This window comes from Miniopterus schreibersii (assembly GCF_964146895.1).
Source record: "Miniopterus schreibersii genome assembly, chromosome: 1".
NCBI lineage: Eukaryota > Metazoa > Chordata > Mammalia > Chiroptera > Miniopteridae > Miniopterus > Miniopterus schreibersii.
Genome location: NC_138101.1, coordinates 1362626 through 1381641, shown reverse-complemented (window position 1 = coordinate 1381641; position 19016 = coordinate 1362626). Strand labels below are relative to the sequence as shown.

The 19016-nt window shown below is 57.8% G+C and overlaps 1 protein-coding gene and 1 long non-coding RNA gene across 3 annotated transcripts; one reads left to right on the top strand and one right to left on the bottom strand.

Annotated features, from left to right (window-relative positions):
- Positions 1-135: 135 nt before the first annotated feature.
- NOP14 (NOP14 nucleolar protein) lies at positions 136-17668 on the top strand. Its single transcript, XM_081128120.1, has 18 exons — positions 136-487; positions 2705-2839; positions 3308-3449; positions 4554-4690; positions 5140-5274; positions 5974-6096; positions 6383-6514; positions 7257-7515; positions 8402-8532; positions 9042-9127; positions 9483-9618; positions 11238-11339; positions 11854-12007; positions 13273-13432; positions 15233-15380; positions 16412-16530; positions 16727-16882; positions 16993-17668. Exons 1-18 carry the CDS (start codon positions 302-304, stop codon positions 17090-17092), a joined length of 2541 nt encoding a protein of 846 aa, XP_080984246.1. The 5' UTR covers positions 136-301; the 3' UTR covers positions 17093-17668.
- On the bottom strand, positions 14197-19015 carry LOC308552800. Of its 2 annotated transcripts, none has more exons than XR_013998146.1 (5): positions 18573-19015; positions 17667-17870; positions 16649-17065; positions 15716-16179; positions 14197-15444 (listed from the first exon to the last, which is right to left on the bottom strand). It is a non-coding gene; the product is annotated as an uncharacterized lncRNA (long non-coding RNA). The 2 variants fall into 2 exon arrangements; XR_013998147.1 differs by having other exon boundaries at positions 17667-17819; positions 18573-19014.
- Between the last annotated feature and the right edge of the window lies 1 nt (position 19016).

The following is a 19016-nucleotide window of genomic DNA, read 5'->3' as shown; positions in this document are numbered from 1 at the left end:
CCCCACCTGAGGCGGCGGCGGCGCCCCGCGCGCACTGCAGCTCCCACAAGGCCCCGCGCAGGCCGGAAGCAGCGCGCCCGCGAGCGCGGCCTGCTGGGAGTTGTAGTCCCAGCCGGCGGGCCCGGGAGCGGAGGAGCCGGAAGCGTCTCCTGGTGGGCGGCTGGCGAGCGCGACGCGAGCGCCCGCACGTGCTTCCCGGAGGCCCGCGCTCCGCCCGCCGCTCTGCTGTCGGGTCGGGTCGCGTCGGGTCGGGTCCCCCGGCCGCGGAGTCGGGCGCCTCGGGGCGCGGCGAGAGGAGGCCATGGGGAAGGCCCGGGCGCGCCCCCAGGCCGCCGGGGCCCCCGCGGGAGCGCGGGGCGGCCTGGCCAGGCCCAACCCCAACCCGTTCGAGGTGAAAGTCAACCGGCAGAAGTTCCCGGTTCTGGGCAGGAAGACGCGCCACGACGTGGGGCTGCCGGGGGTGTCGCGCGCGCGGGCCCTCCAGAAGGTAAGGGCGGCGCCCCCCGTGGCCGCCTGTGCCGGGCTCCCGCGCGGCCTCCGAAGCTCCACCCGCGTGTCCTCCCGCCGCCCCCGGGCTCGCGGGACCGGCCCCTGGAGGCCCCCGCGCCCTTCCCTCGGGACGGCGTCGCGCGTGCCCGGGTGTGACGAGAGCCCCCGCTGGACCCCGGCCCGGCCCGGGTGACACGCGCCGCGGGCCGTGGAGAGGGCGCGGCTCGGCCGGCGCCCGTGCCCGTCCCCTGCAGCCCGCGCGTGGCCCCGACCTGCGGGCCGCCCGGCTCCACACCCTGCGCGGCCCAGTGCCCGAGGCCTTGGGCGCCGCCGGGCTCCCCCGTTTAAGCTCCGCTCTGGCTCCGGGAGGGGCAGGTGGGTGAGGCTTGGGGTGCGCCTTCCAGGGCCTGACCTGTGTGGGCCACGCTGCGCCATCCGGCACATCTGTGGGCGCCCGATGCCATCCTCCCGCAGACCAGGCGGACGGCCCACGGGCGGGACGGGCTCCCAGCGCCCCCGGGCAGGCCCGGGGGTTGTGTTCGCCGCCTTCACCTCAGGTTTCTTATTTCTGAAGGACTGACACTGGCCTCTCTCCTGGTAGCCGTAGGAATTAAGCAAAACTGTGCTTTGGGCACACGGGGTGTCCTTAAAACGCGAACTTCTCGGCTTGACTCGCAGGCGCCTTCACCATCTGGCCCCAACCGATGGTCCTTGTTTTGACTTTTGCAGCTCAAGTTGTCCAAAAAGACCAGTGTTATCCCCCAAACCTCCGGAAGGCCAGCCCCAGCCACCACGCTGATACTTTCCCAAGCCCCACAACCCCAGCCGGAGGGGCCCTCGCCTCTAGTGTCCTCAGGCCGCCCTCCTGCGTGCTGGCAGCCGGGGGAGGCGCTGCGGCTTCCTCTGGGCCCCCAGTGCTTGGCCCACAGAACAAACTCAAGGAGTTGAAGGAGCCAGGACTTAGCGCTTTGGGGGCTCACAGTTGCTGACCCGTGTAGTGGGGAGTGTCCTCAAGGGTGAGGTCCAGGAGCTCAGAGCTATCGGGAGGGACGCAGGTTGTCCGGTTGACTTGTGTGGGGGCAGACAGGCCATCGTGACAGGCTTGAGTCTGTGTCTGGGACGGTCCCCGGGGAGGGACCGGGCTGTCCCGCGTGTCCTCGCATCTGAGGTGCACCTGAGTGTAGAGTGAGTGCAGCCCCGGCCATCACCCTGCAGCTGTGCCTCGTTTCCAACGTAACTCGTAAAAGAACAGAAGGGAATGTATGGATTGGTCCTGTACAGCGGGGCAGGCGTTGTGTTAGGAAATGCGCATTCAGTCCCCACTTTATACCTGAGGGAGCTGAGACAAGGACCTGACCCAGACTAGTGCTTCATGCCACACAGCAGTCCCGCTGGGCCCGGCCCGGTGCTGAGCCCGCTTCTGCTGACTCTTGCAATCCCCTCAGCCACAGCCGGAGTCGGGACTGCCGTTATCCCCCTTTCGCTGGTGAGGCCCTGGGGGCAGAGAGGTTGGGTGCCTCCCAGGGCCTCAGCTGGGAAATGGTGGAGCTGGTGCGACTTGGTGTCCACACTCTTGGCTGCTGGTCTTTCAGCCTCACACACGTGCCAATGAGTGACCCCGAAAGTGCTGCAGGTGTTGGTTTAAGGTCACAAATAAACTTCAGCAAGTAGGCAAATTTGCAGACACAGACACACAAACAACAAGGATTGACTTATATACAGATGAACACACGTATGTAACAGCGAGGAGGAAGCAGGCTGCCGTAGTCTGTGCCCTTATTAGTCATCACGTCAGACTTGACACTCGGGGTCCTCTTCAACTCCTGGTTCCGAATTTCCCTTCCTCTAGCTGGGACCTCAGCTCTTCCAGCTCCTTTACCTGGCAGGGTGACCTCTGGGTGCTGGGTTCTGCGTTCTCCCTGGTGGCTGCTGTCTCTCTTTAAGCCTCAGTATTGGGCGCACCCTGCAGGGTCCCCTGGGGTCAGACTAGGCCTCTTCGCCTCCCTGTACGGCAGCAGCCTGGTTTCCCCGGGGTTGAGATCGTTCTTTCTGCCTGTACATCGGCCCTTTTATTGGACTGTCGGCTTCAGTGGCCTACAGAGGATAAGATGACAATGTCATCTCCCCGTGCGTTAGAGTGGTCGTGGTGTCCCTGTAGAGGCGTTTCCCTTTGGAGGCTGAGTTTGCCAAGTCTGTTTTCCGATCTGTTTTCCAGCGTACCCGGACTCTGCTGAAGGAGTACAAGGAGAGGGACAAGTCCAACGTGTTTATAGATAAGCGCCTCGGGGAGTACGACAGCCGCATCAGTGCCGAGGAGAAGATGATGCAGAGGTTTGCCCTGGAGCAGCAGGTGTGAGACGGGGAGGAGGGTCTGCCCACAGAAGTGGTCATTTGTGCTCCTGTGGGCCCAGGGTGGGGTGGGTCTTGAGTCCTGTTCCTGGCCTGGTGAGGCCAGGGGAGGCAGCCTTCTGCAGATGCCGCCGGGAGGGTCATATCTTAGCCGGAGTGCGCAGCAGTGACGTGTCCCGAGTTTTGACTAAAGCGCTGCCTCCAGCTCGGGTGGGTGGACAGTGAGTGGCCGGTGGGTCGTTTCTGGTGGGTCAGGCTGCGTGGTGTGTGTAGCTCCGCCTGACCCGTTGGCTGACTGGCCGTCTGCGGTTCTGTCTGAATCTGAACTGCTGCTCCGATGACCCAGAATCATCGTAAAGCCGCTGAGGCCAGATTCTCACGTGGTACAAATAATAGAAAAGTAATTGGGTTTTTCTGTTAAATGGACATGGGAATTTTAGAAAACAGACCTTTCTTCCCCTCCTGTCAGCGACAACACGAAAAAAGAAACATCTACAACCTGAACGAAGACGAAGAGTTAACTCATTACGGCCAGTCCTTGGCGGACATCGAAAAACATAACGACATTGTCGACAGTGACAGCGACACGGAGGGGCGAGGAACGCTGTCTGGTAAGGGCCGGGGCAGGGACAGTCGTCTGCTCACCACTAGACTGTCTGCCTGCCCTTCTTAGACACCTTGAAAAATGTTGTCGGATAAAAGTGTCACTGAATTAACCTCTCAAGAAGTGCCACACGTAACAGGGTTTTTCTGTTTTAGCTCTAGAACTTTAAGAAGGTGTGTGGCAGATGCAGATGGAGGTAGATAAGATAGACAGAGGCTTCTGTGGGCTGAGGAAGACGTCAGCACCCTGTCTTACTTGAGCGTCACCCTAGTTTGTTATAGCCAGGAGCTCAGAGGGACTGGTGACTCGTCCAGCCACAAGTCCCAGGTGTGTGAGCCGCTCTGCAAGGAGACCAGTCCTGGAGAGTGGACTGGGTGGGGAAACTCAGTGTGGCTGACAGTGTGTTTCCTTCCTCCACCTGCACCTGCCTGCACAGGTGTGGCACGGAGCAGGTGTGGTTTGATTTAATAACCAGGTGGCAGCATCCACCAGGAGCAGGATGGGAGCAAGAAAGGGCTGGACGACCGCTTGGCCCAGGGCTGGAAGGGCTGGAAAATTGGCCTAGAACGTTTGTTTTATGTTACTGCTATGAGATTTGGGGCAAATCACTTAACACCTAAGCCCATTTCCTCATCCCATAAAGAAATGGGACTTTTTAAAGGTTTCTTTCCACTCCAGTATGATGGTGCCCACGGAGTTTCACGTCTGTCTTCTGCCCTGGGACCTCGGGCCAGAAGAAGAGCAGTAGCTCTTGTTGGCCGCCATGGGGCATGAGGGGCCGGGAGGGTCTCAGTGGCCCTGAGCATCGGCCAGTCCCTCCCAGGGCTCAGATTCCAGCTGGTTTTACTGAATTTGCTGCTCTTTCATGAGATTTGAACGCAATTAAAAAACAGGTCCTTTTTGTGTGGTGTTTCCAGTCACTCGGGTCAGGGCCAGTGGGTCGTTTTCTTGGAATGGCTCATTCTGGGTAATCAGGGGCCGCTGTGCCTGGGGTCTCAGGCTGCCAGTGGGTGTGAGGACTCTGCCTTCACCGTGGGGTCAGTTCCCAGCACTGCACGTGGGGCGGTGCCCGTGCCTGGGCTTCACAGTGCGTCTTCTGCTCTGCCTGCAGCCGAACTGACAGAGGCCCATTTCGGAGGCGGGGGGCTCCTTCAGAAGACCTCACAGCAGCCAGGCCAGGACGAGGAGAGGCCCAGATCCCGCAAAGAACTGATTGAGGAGCTCATTGCGAAGTCGAAACAGGAGAAGGTGCGCTGGTCACATCCTGGGTTTGGAGCGGCTGTCACAACACATGCAGAGAGATTCTGGGGCTCTTTTCCCCGCAGGATTTGCAGCTGAATTCACTGTTTTCTCTGAAGTAGTAGAAGCAGTCAGTGTTTTCCGTTTTGAGCACATACTTCTGATGGTTTGCTGGGTTTGGGGGCTTTTGTTGGTTGATTGGTTTCAGTATTTTGACGTGTAGCAGGATTTGCAAAACATCACTGCTGTTTACCAACAGTGAGTGGTTTATAGCAGGAGACTAGTGCTGTCCAATGAGATTTTGTAGCTTTGTGGGGAAGCCACTGACTGCGTGGTCCCTTTTTCCTGTTGACAGGTCAGAGTGGGCTCTGCGGTCTCCGGGAGTGGCCCAGGCACAACGGCACGCCGCCCATCGGAGTCCAGCAGTAACACTCTGTGCTGTCTGCTCTTCTTTCCAGCGGGAGAGACAGGCTCAGCGGGAAGATGCCCTGGAGCTCACGGAGAAGCTAGACCGAGACTGGCGAGAAATCCAGAGCCTCCTGACACGCAAGGCACCCAAGTCACAGAACAGAGACCAGAAGGAGAAACCCCAGGTGGGAGCAAACGCCAAGCTGAGCTCATGTCTGCTGACTTGACCTTGCCCTGAGGGAAAAGGGGCCGCCACGGGTCCAGTCTTGTTTCTGTTAGGACCCGAGTTTCTATTGAAGTTTTAGGGTAACTGATGTGTGTTACATCAGGGTGGAAACAGACTAAAAATTATTTCCATATCTACTCAAAAATAGTTAAACTAAGGAAACAGTTACTTCTCAGTATGAGAAACCCTTCGGTGGGGAGGCCATCAGGTGGTGGTTGAATTTATGCATTTACTTGCTCTGCCCTCCCAGCAGTACTTGGTTCCTACCGCACCCTTTAGTCTAAATTGTTATACAGCCACATGTGTTTGAGGGGCTGGTTTCCAGGAAATAGCGAGGCTTTCCCGGGGTCACCTGGTCGCCAGGCTGGTGGGACATCTCTGTGAGTGACCCTTGCGGTTGCTGTTACCTTGACCCAAGCGTGCTCCGGGGGGCTTAACGCCTGGACGAGAAGTGTTCAGTTTCATTAAAGCAGATGTCGTTTGAGAACTTCCTAGAAGTGAAAAGTCCTACGTGACCTAAAACTGTGGTCCGGACCGGTGAGAGCAGCTTCAGCTTCCTCTCCATGGTTTCCAGCCTTGACTGGGATGTGCAGGGCCTGGCAGCTCCTTTCCTCTAAAAAACAGATTCTAACAATGAAACCTTCCTTCTCTGCCCTAGCCTGACGCCTACGACAGGGTGGTGCGCGAGCTGGGCTTTGAGATGAAGGCGCAGCCCTCTAACAGGTTGAAAACAGAGGAGGAGCTGGCAAAGGAAGAGCAGGAGCGGCTCCAGCGCCTGGAGGTACGGTGACTGCGCAGCCCTGGGCACCTGGCCTGTGGGGACACTGCTGTCACCTCCACGTCAGGCCTTTCTGCCTGTTCTGTGGGGTGGGGTGGAGATACTCTGCTTTAATCAGGGGAATCTTTTTAGGCAATTTAAAGTTTTTGTGTACTTCACTGTAAATTTTTTCTTTTTATTTATTTCTTTATTTTATGAGTATCTCCTTTTTGTTTATAAAAGTAAAAAAAGTTCAGATAACAGCCCTGAGCAACATGAGCTCCACACATCACTTCTCTCTCCTGCACAGGCTGAGAGGGTCCGGAGGATGCTGGGGAAGGGCGAGGGCGAGGGCACCAGGAAACCCACACACGTGTCCGCAGACGACTTGCACGACGGCTTCGTGCTGGACAGGGATGACCGGCGTCTGCTCGCCTACAAGGTGAGGCGTCCCTGACTTTCCTCCTTTGATGGGACACGTTTGGGGTGTTTCACTTAACAGGTTTATCTCAGGTGGAAACTAAATCTTTCCAAGTGGGTCCCTGCGGCTCTGTGCTTGGGTGTTTACGGTGTCCAGGCACCAAGACTGGGCGACGACGGCTTGGCTGTGGCCCTTTCTCAGGACTCTTTTCGCTCTTACTCAGTAGATAACAAGAGTCCGATTACCTGCGTGAACTCAGCATTCACCTGGTGGGAGCTAACGCAAGGTTAGCGTTCTGAACACTTCTCCGTGAAGTAACGACGCTTCTGAGACACTGTGTTCAGTCATGAACCCCGTGTGTCCACACACGCCTGCCCTTTTTAAGTGTATCAGCCAGGGCAGGCCTCTCCAGCAGAGAGGGGCCCGAGGCAGGGAACTGGGTGCTCACGACACACTGGGTTATCTGGAGGACACAGGTCACCCCTGGGTGTAGGGGTCCTGCCACCCCCAGGTGCAGCCCAAATCCCAGGAGGCCCCTGCTGAGCCAGCTGTCCCCCAGCCCCAGAGCCAGGGGTTGGCTGCTGCAGACCCACAACTGCTGGAGCCTTTACCCCTGTGGTCGAGTTCGCAGCAGCGGGCAGCAGGAGGCCAGGGCACGCAGGCGAGATAACTCAGCGTGTGCGCAGCGCTGGGTGCCGCCATAGGAACTCTGACCGCTGTCTCCCTGGGGTTGCCACGCCTGTGGTTTCCATTCCTTCCCTAGGACGGAAAGATGAATGTCCAGGAAGAGCAGAGTGGGGAAGCCAGTGACGGTGGAAACACAGACGAGGACTCGAACGAGGGGGGCGCAGAGGACAGCGGTGGCTCGGACAGCCTCTCGGACCTGGAACGTGATGTGCAGAGCGGGGAGGAAAGCGAGCGGCCAGAGCAGGAGCCGCGGCCGACTCCAGGGGAAAGGGCAACAGGCCGTGGTCAGGAAGCTCGAGAAGCTGCCAGAACTGAGCTGCCCTATATGTTTGCAGGTGACAAACTCGGGTTCTCATAGGTCTCGGGACAGTGTCCAGCCTGGCGCTAAGTCTGCCTCACTGGGCTGCACGTGGAGTGGGGGTCGAGGATGCCCTGGACTCATGGACACGTGCCGGTGGAGGCCTCGGTGGACGGGCACGGTCCTCCCCCTCCAGGTTTTCCCGGTGTTGCCATGGCCTGATCCAGGTCCTGGTGGCACAGTGGTGGCCTGTGTTACATGACCACAGACAGGATCAGACAGACACATGCCTTTCTATAGAAGTGTCTTTGTACTGTTTTTTAAGTGTCTGCCTTGTGATGGGCACGTGGAGACCCAGAACAGGGCTTGGGGGACTAGTGGGAGGGGCTGCTAGGCTGAGACCTGGGCCACATAATGTCTCAGACAGAGTCCAGGATACGTCTTCAGGACACAGAAAAGTCACCCAGCTCTAGTCAGTGGTCCCACTGTGTCCGATAACTGCAGGCTATTTCCAGAGACAGTACACTCATGGGTGAGGCTGGCTCCCATGGAAGCGGCTCCAACTGGAAGAAGCCTTAGGCAGTGCCACGGCTCCATTCATGTGGCTCCTTCCCCACTCTATGCCTCGACTCTCGGTGTGTTGGGTATTTGGGCAGATTCCTCACAGAGCAGAGGCTGCTGGCCACTTCCCCACAGGCCTGTTCTCAGGTGGCTGTTCACCAGGAGCCCAGCCATCTCACCTGGGACACACGGGTGTTTGCAATGTTACAACATGCGGTGAAAGGTGTGTTTCTATAAACAGAAGTTACACTCTCTCTTTCACTGAAGCAAAGGAAGTGATTAGCTTACACTGTGTTCCGCTCTGGGGTCTGTTCCCAGACATGTGAGTCGCTCTCAAGTGCTACCTGTTTGTGTTTCTGTAGCTCCCGAGTCCTCTGAGGAACTGAAGTCCTTGCTGTCAGGAAAGTCAATGGAGGAGCAGCTGTTGGTGGTGGAGAGAATTCAGAAATGCCACCATCCCAGTCTCGCCGTGGGAAACAAGGCAAAATTAGAAGTACGCTGGTGAACGGGTTCAGTGTTGGGAGCAGTAGGCCATCCCCTGGGCTGTGGGGATCAGGGCCCTGGAAGCTGCTGGTCACCGGGTGCATCTGGCCCTCAGTGACTTGCTGGCTGGGGTTGGGCGGGAGCCCTTGGCAGGCCTGGATGAGGCTCGCATAGTGCCCTCATGTCACCTGCAAGTTGGCCTCATGTGGCCAGTGAGCAGCCAGGCCAGACTCTCAGGAAGTCGGTAATGTGCCCCCTCCATCTAAAGATGTGCTGCTGTTGCCGGGCAGGGTGCAGTTTGCCTGTGTCCCTGGTCTCCTGTCAAGACTTGGATGCTATCCGCCGGGCTGTGTACACCACCCCGAGCTCTCAAACCTACTCCTTTGAGCGCTCAGCTGGGTACTTTGGCCATTGGTGGCCCTGGGCCCCTCTTCTATCAGGCAGAGTAGGGGACAGTGCATGTCTGCCTGTGGTTCGTTCCGGGCTCAGCACCGACCTGCTCCCATCCATGTTCTCCAGAAACTGTTCGGCTTCCTTTTGGAATACGTTGGGGACCTGGCCATGGACGACCCACCAGACCTCAGAGTGATTGATAAGCTGGTTGTGTAAGTAGAGATGGTGGGCGTGGGGCTGGGCTGAGCAGTTTTATCCCATTTAGCGCTGTAAGAGCACATGGCAGGGTTTTAAGGTCTGCTTGGTGAATGGGCCTCCAGGTTGGGCAGCGAGAATGTGCTCTCCACTGCAACCTGAGCACAGGTCATATAGACCGTTATAAAGCTCAACTACAGGGGTCGCTGGGCTCGCCTAGCAGCCAGGCAGGTGTCAGGGAGTGGGCCACCCAGGGGCTTCCGGTCCAGCTTGCAGTCGGCAGGTGATGGCACAGGGGTGGCCAGTGGGAGGGTGGAGTCTCTTGTTTTCCCACCTGGAGTCCTGCTCTGCTGACGTGTTTCTGATGAACAGGCAGCTGTACGACCTCTGCCAGATGTTTCCCGAATCTGCCGGCGAGTCCGTGAAGTTTGTGCTCCGTGATGCCATGCACGAGATGGAGGGGACCATCGAGGCCAAGGGCCGGGCCGCGTTTCCGGGGCTGGATGTGGTAAGCTGGGCTTGGTCTCCCCAGGCTCAGGCCTGCAGCCGCCAGGAGCCAGAGGCTGTCCACGTCACACGGCCGGCTCCGAGGGTGACCTGGAGGATTGTTGGTCTGTTAACAGTGAACTGAAATGTGTTCATAAGAGAAATTGTGGTTTGACTGCAAATGAGCAGGGCCATGTTTAGTCTTCACGGCAGAGGTTTTAAGGCAAATGGAAGGAGTGGATTTCCTGGGGGACCCAAGCCCAAGGGCTGGTTTAGCTCCGCCTCATGTCCGTTCATTCACTAAGAGGTGTTAGAACAGTTTATGACAGCCATGGGTGGTCATATCAATGTTAGTGAGTTTTAGCAGAAACTTAAAAATATAAGATCTGTGTTAATGGTTTTAATAGACTCCCCAAAACAGGATCTGGCCTAGTGTCCATGACCATGCTGGTGACTTCTGTTCTGTGAGCCCCCATCCAGCATCCTTACTAGACCTTTCCCCAGGGTCCTCGAGGGGTGGGTACCTGGGGCCCTGGCCAGGGAAACCCAGCCTGCCTCCTTGGAGCCTGTTTCTACCCAGGAGCCCCCCGGGGGGGGAGGGGGGCGAGTAGCGGGGCCTCGGCAGGCTACCTGGCCTTCAGCCCCAGTCCCTTTGTCTGTGCTGCAGGTCCTGGCCTCTTCCCTTGTCTGTAAGAGGGGGTGAGGGTTACAATGCCTGCTTTTTGGGTGCCTCGTTTTGGGGTAGCCTGTGGGCTATACCTGTCCCATTGGAGTCCCTGAGGTTAATAATTTGCTATCGTCATCACCTAAGACAGAACAGCCACAGTTATGGTTTTAGACATCATTTTGGGAGAGTGTAGTCCAGGGGCCTTCGTGTCGTCAAGATGGTACAGGCTCCCTGCTTCCTCGGGATATGGCAGCTGGGCAGTGCCCAGGCCCCCCACCTCCAAGCCCAGTCTAGACCCACCCTGTCCACCTGATGCTACACCCCCACCCGTGCTGACATTTCCACTCTCATTGCACCTGCATTAGTCCTTAGTACCTGATGTGAAGTTAGACCTGGGAGCTTCCAAGAAATATTACCTTTAGCAATTGGCTGTTGTCAGAACCGAGGCCTGGGGCTCTGTGGTCCATTTGTCCTGTGATGAGCAGATAGGGGGTTGGAACCCAGCTGGGGACTGCGGAGAGCATTTAGAGAACAGCTCCTCCAGCTCCAGCTCCACTGCCCAGCAGCCCTCGGTGTCCTCATATATATAACGGGTGCACTTCACCTGAGCCTCATGATGACCTGCGAGATAGATGAGTGGGCTTGTTCTGCCTCGTATACTTTGTGAGGTTGTCACAGAAAGAGGTTTTCTCCCCTCTGTGCAGGACATATGGTGTGGGGCCCCAAGAGCCTCGGGCGGCTTCCCCTTTCCCCAGAAAGGGCAGTGAGTGTGCAGTAGCCAGGGACCTCCGCCCCAGCCAGCCGTGCTAGGGCATCGAGCTCAGCTGTGTGTGCTGTGTGTGACAGCTGCCGCAGTAGCCCCTGCCCTGGCCTCAAGGCCACAGCAAAAACCTGTTTTGCTCCTGGGCCCTTTTTATAGTATTTTAAACTTTGTCTTCCCTTCTCTAATCTTTGTGGATACACTACCTTCGCAGCTCATTTACTTGAAAATTGCTGGGATGCTGTTTCCAACCTCAGACTTCTGGCACCCCGTGGTGACTCCCGCTCTGGTGTGTATGAGCCAGCTGCTCACGAAGGTACGTTTTCCCGCACATGGACGGTCAGACCTCCATCAGAGCCAGCAGGGCTGAGTGAGGGTCATGGACACTGACCCTCAGGGTCAGGCACAAGAGAAGTTCATCTAGAAGAGCCCATGGGGATGAGTTGGGAGTTGAGATCAGAAACAACCGAGCTCCCTCACAGCAGCCCAGCGGGGGGGGGGGGGGGGGGGGGGTCTGATTAGCAACCGGAGGTAACAGAGGGTGTGACCTCAGAGCAGCCTTTCTAGTGGAGAGAGTATCAAGTCTGATGTGGGGTTCTATCCCCTTTTGGCTTAAAAAAGCCCAAACAGTTCCTTTCTCCTTGATCAGGCCTAGGACTGGGCATCACACAGTCACTGCAGACTTAGATCTACAGAGCTCTGCCTGAGTCTCACGGCCCTGTACCGCCGGGAGGGGGTTCGGGGTCCTAGCTCACCTGGGAGCAAGCAGTCTGCGTGACGCAGTGTCTGACCTTGTCCCAACCTGTCACCGAACTCTGTTCCTCTGCCAGTGCCCCGTCCTGTCCCTCCCAGACGTGGTGAAGGGCCTTTTTGTGTGCTGTGTGTTCCTGGACTACGTGTCTCTGTCTCAGAGGTTCATCCCTGAGCTGATTAATTTCCTCCTCGGGATCCTGTACATAGCAGCTCCAAACAAGCCCAGCCAAGGTGAGCTGGTCCAAGGGAGCTCTTTCCACTTTGTCGTACTTGAGGGTTTTTCTAAAGACTTGTAAGTAATCCCTCCCCATTGTAGGAACTGGGGACTATGGAAATGTGGACAGAGTCCAACCTCTGAAGTCCCCCCTCCCAGCGCAGTGTCCTTTCCTTCGTGGTGTGGATGTGCACACACCCACATTCTGAAGAAATCGGGATGTGCTGTCTGCCCACGGCAGCCAAAGCCACACGTGGCAGGTCCACTGAGATCTGCTCTAAGAGTCGAGTACACCCACAGAGCTGTGACTTACTCCCAAAAATACATGCACTGTCTCAGCTTTCTATGTTACGTGTTGAAACAATGTTTTTGTATTTTGAGTTAAGAAAACATAATTAAGGTTTACCTTCTTACTTTCTTACGTGGCAACAAGCGTGTGTAATGAGCTCCCGGGGCTCCCGCTGTGTTTCTGGTGGGCAGCACCGCTCTGTATGGTTTCCGCCGTCTCCTGAATTTTGGAGGAGAGAAATTTGTGATGAGTGTCCACCATTTGTTGATCTGAATTGTTCTGCTCACCTCAGCTCCCTCCGCTCCCTGAGCAGCCCCATGGTGCTGACCATGCCCCCTCCTGAGCCTCCTGCACTTGCTGCTTCCCTCCGGAGCGTGGGTGCCCTTTGCCCGTCCCTCAGCTGTGTCAGCGCACTCAGTGCCACCTGTCCTTTTGCTCTCCCTGCAACCTCACAGTGACGGTCCTGCTGCTCCCTGGCTGCCACACTGTGTGCTCCCTGTGGCAGGGCATGGGGCAGGCAGTCATACCCCAGGGAGTCCGTCAGAAGGTGGTTGTGGTCAGGGCAAAGTGTAGAATGCAGTGGACACAGGTCAGGCAGTGGGTGGGCAGCTGCTGTTTGCCACCATCCCTCCCCGCAGGCTGCTCCTTCTGCCTCGATTGTTCTCCTGGGTGATAATAGGATGGGGCCCTGCACCCCTGGGGTCTCTGCCGCAGCTGTGGGGCAGGCCCCCTCTGACCTGGTGAACTCTGCAGCCCACCACCCATCCCACACTCCCGACTGACCCCCATCCTCCCCTGCTGTCACCCGCTGTTTAATTCTCAACCCAGTTCATTTGTCTTACGGGTGCTCTGTATGGCTTACCTCCCGCGAGAGCACAGACATGGCCCCAGCCATGTGGTAAAAACCCGTGCATGTTTGTGGAGTGTGAGCCTGCCCTGTGAGCCCAGTGACGCTCACAGGCCCTCCCTGTCCCTGTCCCACTTGGAATTCAGGTTACACTCTGGTGCACCCTTTCAGACCGCTGGGGAGGAACTCGGAGTTGCTCTTGGTGTCTGATGAAGGGGATGCGGCCACGTGGCAGAAGAGAAGCCTGTCCCTCCACTGGGCGAGTGCACGGAGAGCCCAGACTGAGACCGAGGCCAACCACACCAGGTATGTGCCGGCCCACGGTGCCAGCCCAGACCTCAGAGAGGCCAGCAGCGAGCGGGACACTGCAGGTCCCGGACCTCAAGGGTGCCCGTGTCATCTGTTTACAGGTGATGTGACCGTATGTGTAGAAAACCCTAGAAATTCCACGGCAGAGCTATTAGACTAATAATTCAACTTAAAGTACAGGATACAAAGTCTGCATGCAAAAGTCGGTTGTATTTCTACATACTTAACAATCAACAATGTAAAAAGGAAATTACAAGAACAGTTCCGTTTACAGGAGCATCAAAAAGAAGGAATTACTTAGGAATTAACAAAGCAGGTGGGAGACTTGTATAGTAAAAGCTACGAAACCGCTGGAAAAAACTAAAGACATAAATAAGTGGGGACATCCTGCTTTAAGTTTTTAAATTTTTATTATTTTTAAATCTTCATTTGAGGAGATGCTTTGATTTTTAGAGAGAGGAAGGGGGAGAGAGAGAAACATCAATCAGTTTGCCTCCCATGTGTGCCCCTACTGGGGATTGAACTGCAACCTAGGAACGTCCCTGACCAGGACTCAAACTCAGCTGCTCTTGGTGTCTGATGAAGGGGATGCGGCCACGTGGCAGAGCAAAGCCTGTCCCTCCGCTGGGCGAGTGCACAGAGAGCCGGGGCAGACGGAGGCCAACCCCACCAGACCTTCTGGTGCACAGACGGTGCTCCAGCCAACTGGCCAGGGCTGTTCTCTGAATCCTAAGTTACAGATTATTTGAAACTTTTTTCTTGAAAAAAATCTTTATTGTGGTTAAATACACAGAACAGAATTTACCATCCTAACCATTTTTTTGTGTACAGTTCAGTGGCATTGCCACTGTCTCCAGGACTTTCTCATCTCCCCAAACGGACACTCTGTCCCCGTTAAACACTCACTTCCTTCCCCCTCCCCCAGCCCCTGGCACCTTCATCCTAATTTGTCTCCGACTTGACAACTGTGTGCGCCTCATGTAAGTGGAATCAGCGTTTGTGCTTCATGATGGCTTTTCACCGAGCCTAGTGCCCTCACTGTCACTGTGTTGCAGGGGTCAGATGCCCTTCCTTTTAGCTGAGTAACAGTCCACTGAGTGGATGGACCACGTGTAGTTTCATTCCTCTTTGGATGGACACGCGAGTTGCTTCCACATTTTTGCTGCTGTGAACAGTGGTGTATCGCATGTCTGAGTCCCTACTTTCAGGTCTTTGGAGAATATTCCCAGAAGTGGCATTGCCGGGCCACAGGCAGCTCTATTTTTAGTCTTTTGAGGAACCTCCGTCCTGCTTTCCACAGTGGCTGCGCCGACTTGCATTCCCACCAACAGCGCACGTGGGTTCCCATTTCTCCACATCTCGCCAGCACTTGTCTTTCTTTTTGGTCTTGTTTTTTGTTTTTTGAGAGTAGCCGCCCTGACAGGTGTGAGGCGGTGTCTCGTGGTTTTGGTTTGCATTTCCCTGGTTAGTGATGCTGAGCACCGTCCATGCGCCTGTTGGCCGCCTGGGTGTCCTCTTCAGAAAACGTCTGTTCAGGTTCTGATGGCCATTGTTTCCATGAAAAAACAGCTTTCCCAGAGTGTGTGCGTTATTTTCAAAGTGATTTAAAAGCTGGAACGGGAGCCCCTCTCCTCGAGTGGTTGTCGCATTCCCACAGTGTGGCCGTTTCTCTCTGCAGCGTGGCGGGTGTGTAACCCGTCAGCTGCAACCCACACTGGGTTGTTCAGAGTTGAGTGCTGACTTTAATTCTTGCTGAGATTCTTGCCTGTCACCCTGAAGCTGGCTGTCGCCCCACAGGCTGTCCTGCCTGGCCGTGTGTCTGGCCCTGGTGAAGCGCTGTGTACTCATGTACGGTGCCCTGCCCGCCTTCCACGACATCATGAGGCCCCTCCGAGCCCTCCTGATGCAGCACCTGGCCGACCACAGCCACCCCCGTGATCTGCAGGTGAGGCCTTTTCTGTGACTGGGGGAGCAGGTCAGCTGGCACTTTTGTCCTTGGGGCTGCAGCCCTAGAAATCAAGGACATTTTTTACAAATTAGAAACTCGAAAGAGAAACAAAGTCAGTGGTGAGAAACCTGAAAAATAACTGCTATGGATGGAGTCTGGACCTGGGGTTTCTCTGAGAACTGTAACACTGTCCTGGGTCCCCTTCTGCCTGCCCACTGCGCACCAGGGCCTGGCACCTGTTCCTCCCAGGACACGCACACTAATCTCGCTCAGGGTCTGCACGTGTGCCCTCCCGCCACCTGGACTGCTCTCCGTAGAGCCACAGGACTCACCCCACTTCCTGTGCCTCTGCTCCTTGGCGTGGCCACCCCAGCGTGTGTCATCCCACATCTAGGCCTGTGGGGGCATCAGGTCACCGGTGGAAGGTTGATGAGGCTGAGGCAGCAACACCTGCCTCTAATGCATCCACGTGTGGACGTGCTGTGGCTTGTCCCTTAGTTCAAAGGGAGAGTGGCTCTGCCCTGTGGGAGTCAGGCTGGCCAACGGGCCACAGGGGTTGAGGCCTCGGGGTGAACCGAGCTGGTCATACCCCAAATGTAATCCTGTGGAGCCGGGATTGGCCTTCAGAGGTGAACCTCCAGGCAGGGGCGCTGCGCCTGCCGCGCAGGAAGCTGAGTGCCGGGACACACTCGGTGGGGGGAGAGAAAGGAACCAGCATCACAAAGACCGGGTCCTGCTCGGTGGCCTCGCCACTGCCCGACTCCAGCATGTCCACAGCAGGTGCCACCAGGTTTCTCTGAGAAAGGACACCCATCCCATTGGCTCGGTGCTGGGAGCACAGGCTGCTCTTACTGCTAAGAGCCCAAATCAGACGCCCTTCACCGGGTCTCCATGGGCCGGCCACCCTGTCCCCCCACCCCATGGAGGGCTGTGCAGGAAGGAAGGAAGTCGCCCCCTGGCCCTGCCCAGCAGAGCCTACTGGAGGAGCCGAGGCCACCGTGGGCCATCACAGCGCTTTCCCGTTCCAGGAGCTGTGTCGGAGCACCCTGACCGACATGGAGGCCCAGGAGAAGCACTACCAGCCCCTGATCTGCGAGAAGAGCAAGCCGGTGCCACTGAAGCTGTTCACCCCCCGGCTGGTCAAAGTGTGAGTACAGCCACCTCTGCAGGGTCTTCACACAGAGGGCCCGGGGTCAGGATGTGGGTGCAGCCCCCCAACATAGCACCCCAGCTCCCGGGAGCCCAGGATCAGGGTGTGGCCCTACCTGCAGTCATGGGGGGCTGGCTCCAGCGGAGACGGGGCCAACTCGACCGGCCTCCTGGGCGCTGGCGTCTGCTTTCAGGCTGGAGTTCGGCAGGAAGCAGGGCAGCAGCAAAGAGGAGCAGGCGCGAAGGCAGCTGGTCCACAAGCACAGGCGCGAGTTTAAGGGCGCCGTGCGGGAGATCCGCAAGGACAGCCAGTTCCTGGCCCGCGTGCAGCTCTCGGAGATCATGGAACGGTGAGGCCACTGGTGGGGGCTGGGAGCCCTGCAGGTCACACCCCGCTTGTCCTCCCTCCGCACACACGTCCTCCAAAAACTAACCCAGAAACGGCCCATTCTCGTTTCAGGGACCGGGAGAGGAAGCGCCGAGTGAAGCAGCTGTTCAGCAGCCTGGCGGAGCAGGAGGGCGAGTGGAAGGCTCTGAAGAGGAAAAAGCTTAAAAAATAAACATTGAGGCAGGGAGACCCCGTATCCACAGTAAGATGCAACGCCTGTGCTGTTTCCTGCACGTCGGTGCCGCGACGCACTCCTGATGAAGCGTGTGGGGAACGGGGGACACCTCCCTGAGAGCCAGGTGCTGACAAACTGAGTTACTTGCTGCATCAAGTTCAGACAGAGCTCCATCGGTCCAGGGCCCGGCCAAGGGGATTCTGGCCAGCGTCTTTTTTTTTTTAACTTTTTATCATCGCCCAAGGATATTTTCTCCACTGCTTTTTCAGAGCGTGGGGGGGGGGGGTGTCGATGTGAGAGAGACATTGACTGGGTGCCTCCCACAGGTGCCCCAACTGGGGCAGGGGATTGAGCCCTTGGCCAGAATCGAACTGAGGACCCTTCAGTCCGTGGGCGACGCTCTGACCACCGATCCAAGCTGAGGGAGGCTGGCGAGCATGGTTCTTAGTCAGCCAAGGCATTTCCACCTCGTGTATAGAATGCAGTGTTATTTCACATTATAAATTATATTTTCAATTATAATGTAAACAAGTTTGCAAACAGTGTAGGAGTCGGAGAAGGAAAAACTCACCCGTAACCCCAGCACGCTGGCAGCCTCGGCGGCACCGTCCTAACTTGGTCTCTGTGGCATTAGGGCGCCCAGCCTTGGCTCTGAGTGCTGGGCTCTGTGGACTGGGGGGGGGCAGCCTGAGCCACGTCTGCACTGACCCAGGAGGCTTAAGTTCTGGGTGAGAGTAGGTTGGAAGACTCGGAGGTTAGGGTTAAGGCCACACACCTGTAAGTTAAACAACAGACAGCAGGCGCCCATCCTGTGCACTAACCAGGGGCTTCCTGAGAATGCAGGATGGTCACCATGAGGCTGGCTGGACCCGCGGGGGCTGGGGGCTGCCCGGAGTGGAAGCCCACAGGGTGCCCCATGAGGAGTGTGCTTAGCATTTTAATATGAATGTATTTGCATATATTTCTCCAGCCCTTTCCTCCCCTTGCTACTCCCCTACCGTCTGATGTAAGGAGTTAACGCCATCGACCTGTCTCAAGAGTGTAGGTTACGGGCTCGGCGGGAAGACAGCCGAGCGCCTCGGGGGAACCCCGGGTCTGTGGGGAGAGGGCCCGGGGCTTTCACTCGGCCTGTGGGTGGGACGGCTGTGTCCTTTGGGCGCAAGTGTAACTGGCACGACCGCTCTTTGGGTGTTCCGTGTAGAGGGGTGTGCTCTGTGCTGACCCATCACGCCCACTTGGAAGGAGAACTTCCTGTCCTCGAGCCCCTTCCCCGCCTGTCTGGGGTCAGGGTTGGCCTCGTGGGACATGACTTGTGAGACGAAGGGCAGCGGGCGGCAGTGCTGGCCCCGCGCTGGTGCCCGCGCCGCCTGGGGCCCGGGGCCAGGAGCGAGAGCCCGGCGCCCGGCGCGCTGCCAGCTGCAGCCCTTTGGCGTTTCGGGGTCGCCGCCGCGCTGACCGCGGGCCCCTCCGTCCTCACCTGCGCGTCCTGGGGCTTCAGGCGAGCACCCGACGCACAGGAAACGATCCGGCCGGGACACGTGGTCGCACCCGCGGAGCTGCCGCCCGGGGCCGGGCTGCTGGACCTGGTGACGCCTCTGTCCTAAGGCCCCGAAGCTGGACGCCCCGCTACGGCCCTGCGGGTGCGGGACCAAAGCCCCAGCCCTGAGGGTGGAGAGGGCCCCTCGGGCACAGCGCGGGGCGGGTGGGCTTCAGCAAGCGCCCTGGGGGGCGCTCGGGCCGCCTCCAGCGTGGGCCCCGCGGCCGGGCGACACTCGCGGCCCGGGCGCCGGGGGCGATCAGGGGCCCACGTCCGCAGCAGAGCGCGCCCTGAACCCCAGCAGCCCGGGCCGCGGGGGCCCGGCGGGAAGCGGAACCACCCGGGCTGCAGGACCTGCCGCCCTCTCCGGACCCGCCCCGCCCC

Excerpts from the sequence above, each read along its gene's own strand:
- NOP14 (XM_081128120.1), top strand. The coding sequence starts at position 302 with ATGGGGAAGGCCCGGGCGCGCCCCCAGGCCGCCGGGGCCCCCGCGGGA. Across the intron at positions 6,097-6,382 it reads AGCGGCTCCAGCGCCTGGAG|GCTGAGAGGGTCCGGAGGAT; the intron begins GTACGGTGACTG and ends TCTCCTGCACAG. Across the intron at positions 6,515-7,256 it reads GGCGTCTGCTCGCCTACAAG|GACGGAAAGATGAATGTCCA; the intron begins GTGAGGCGTCCC and ends TTCCTTCCCTAG.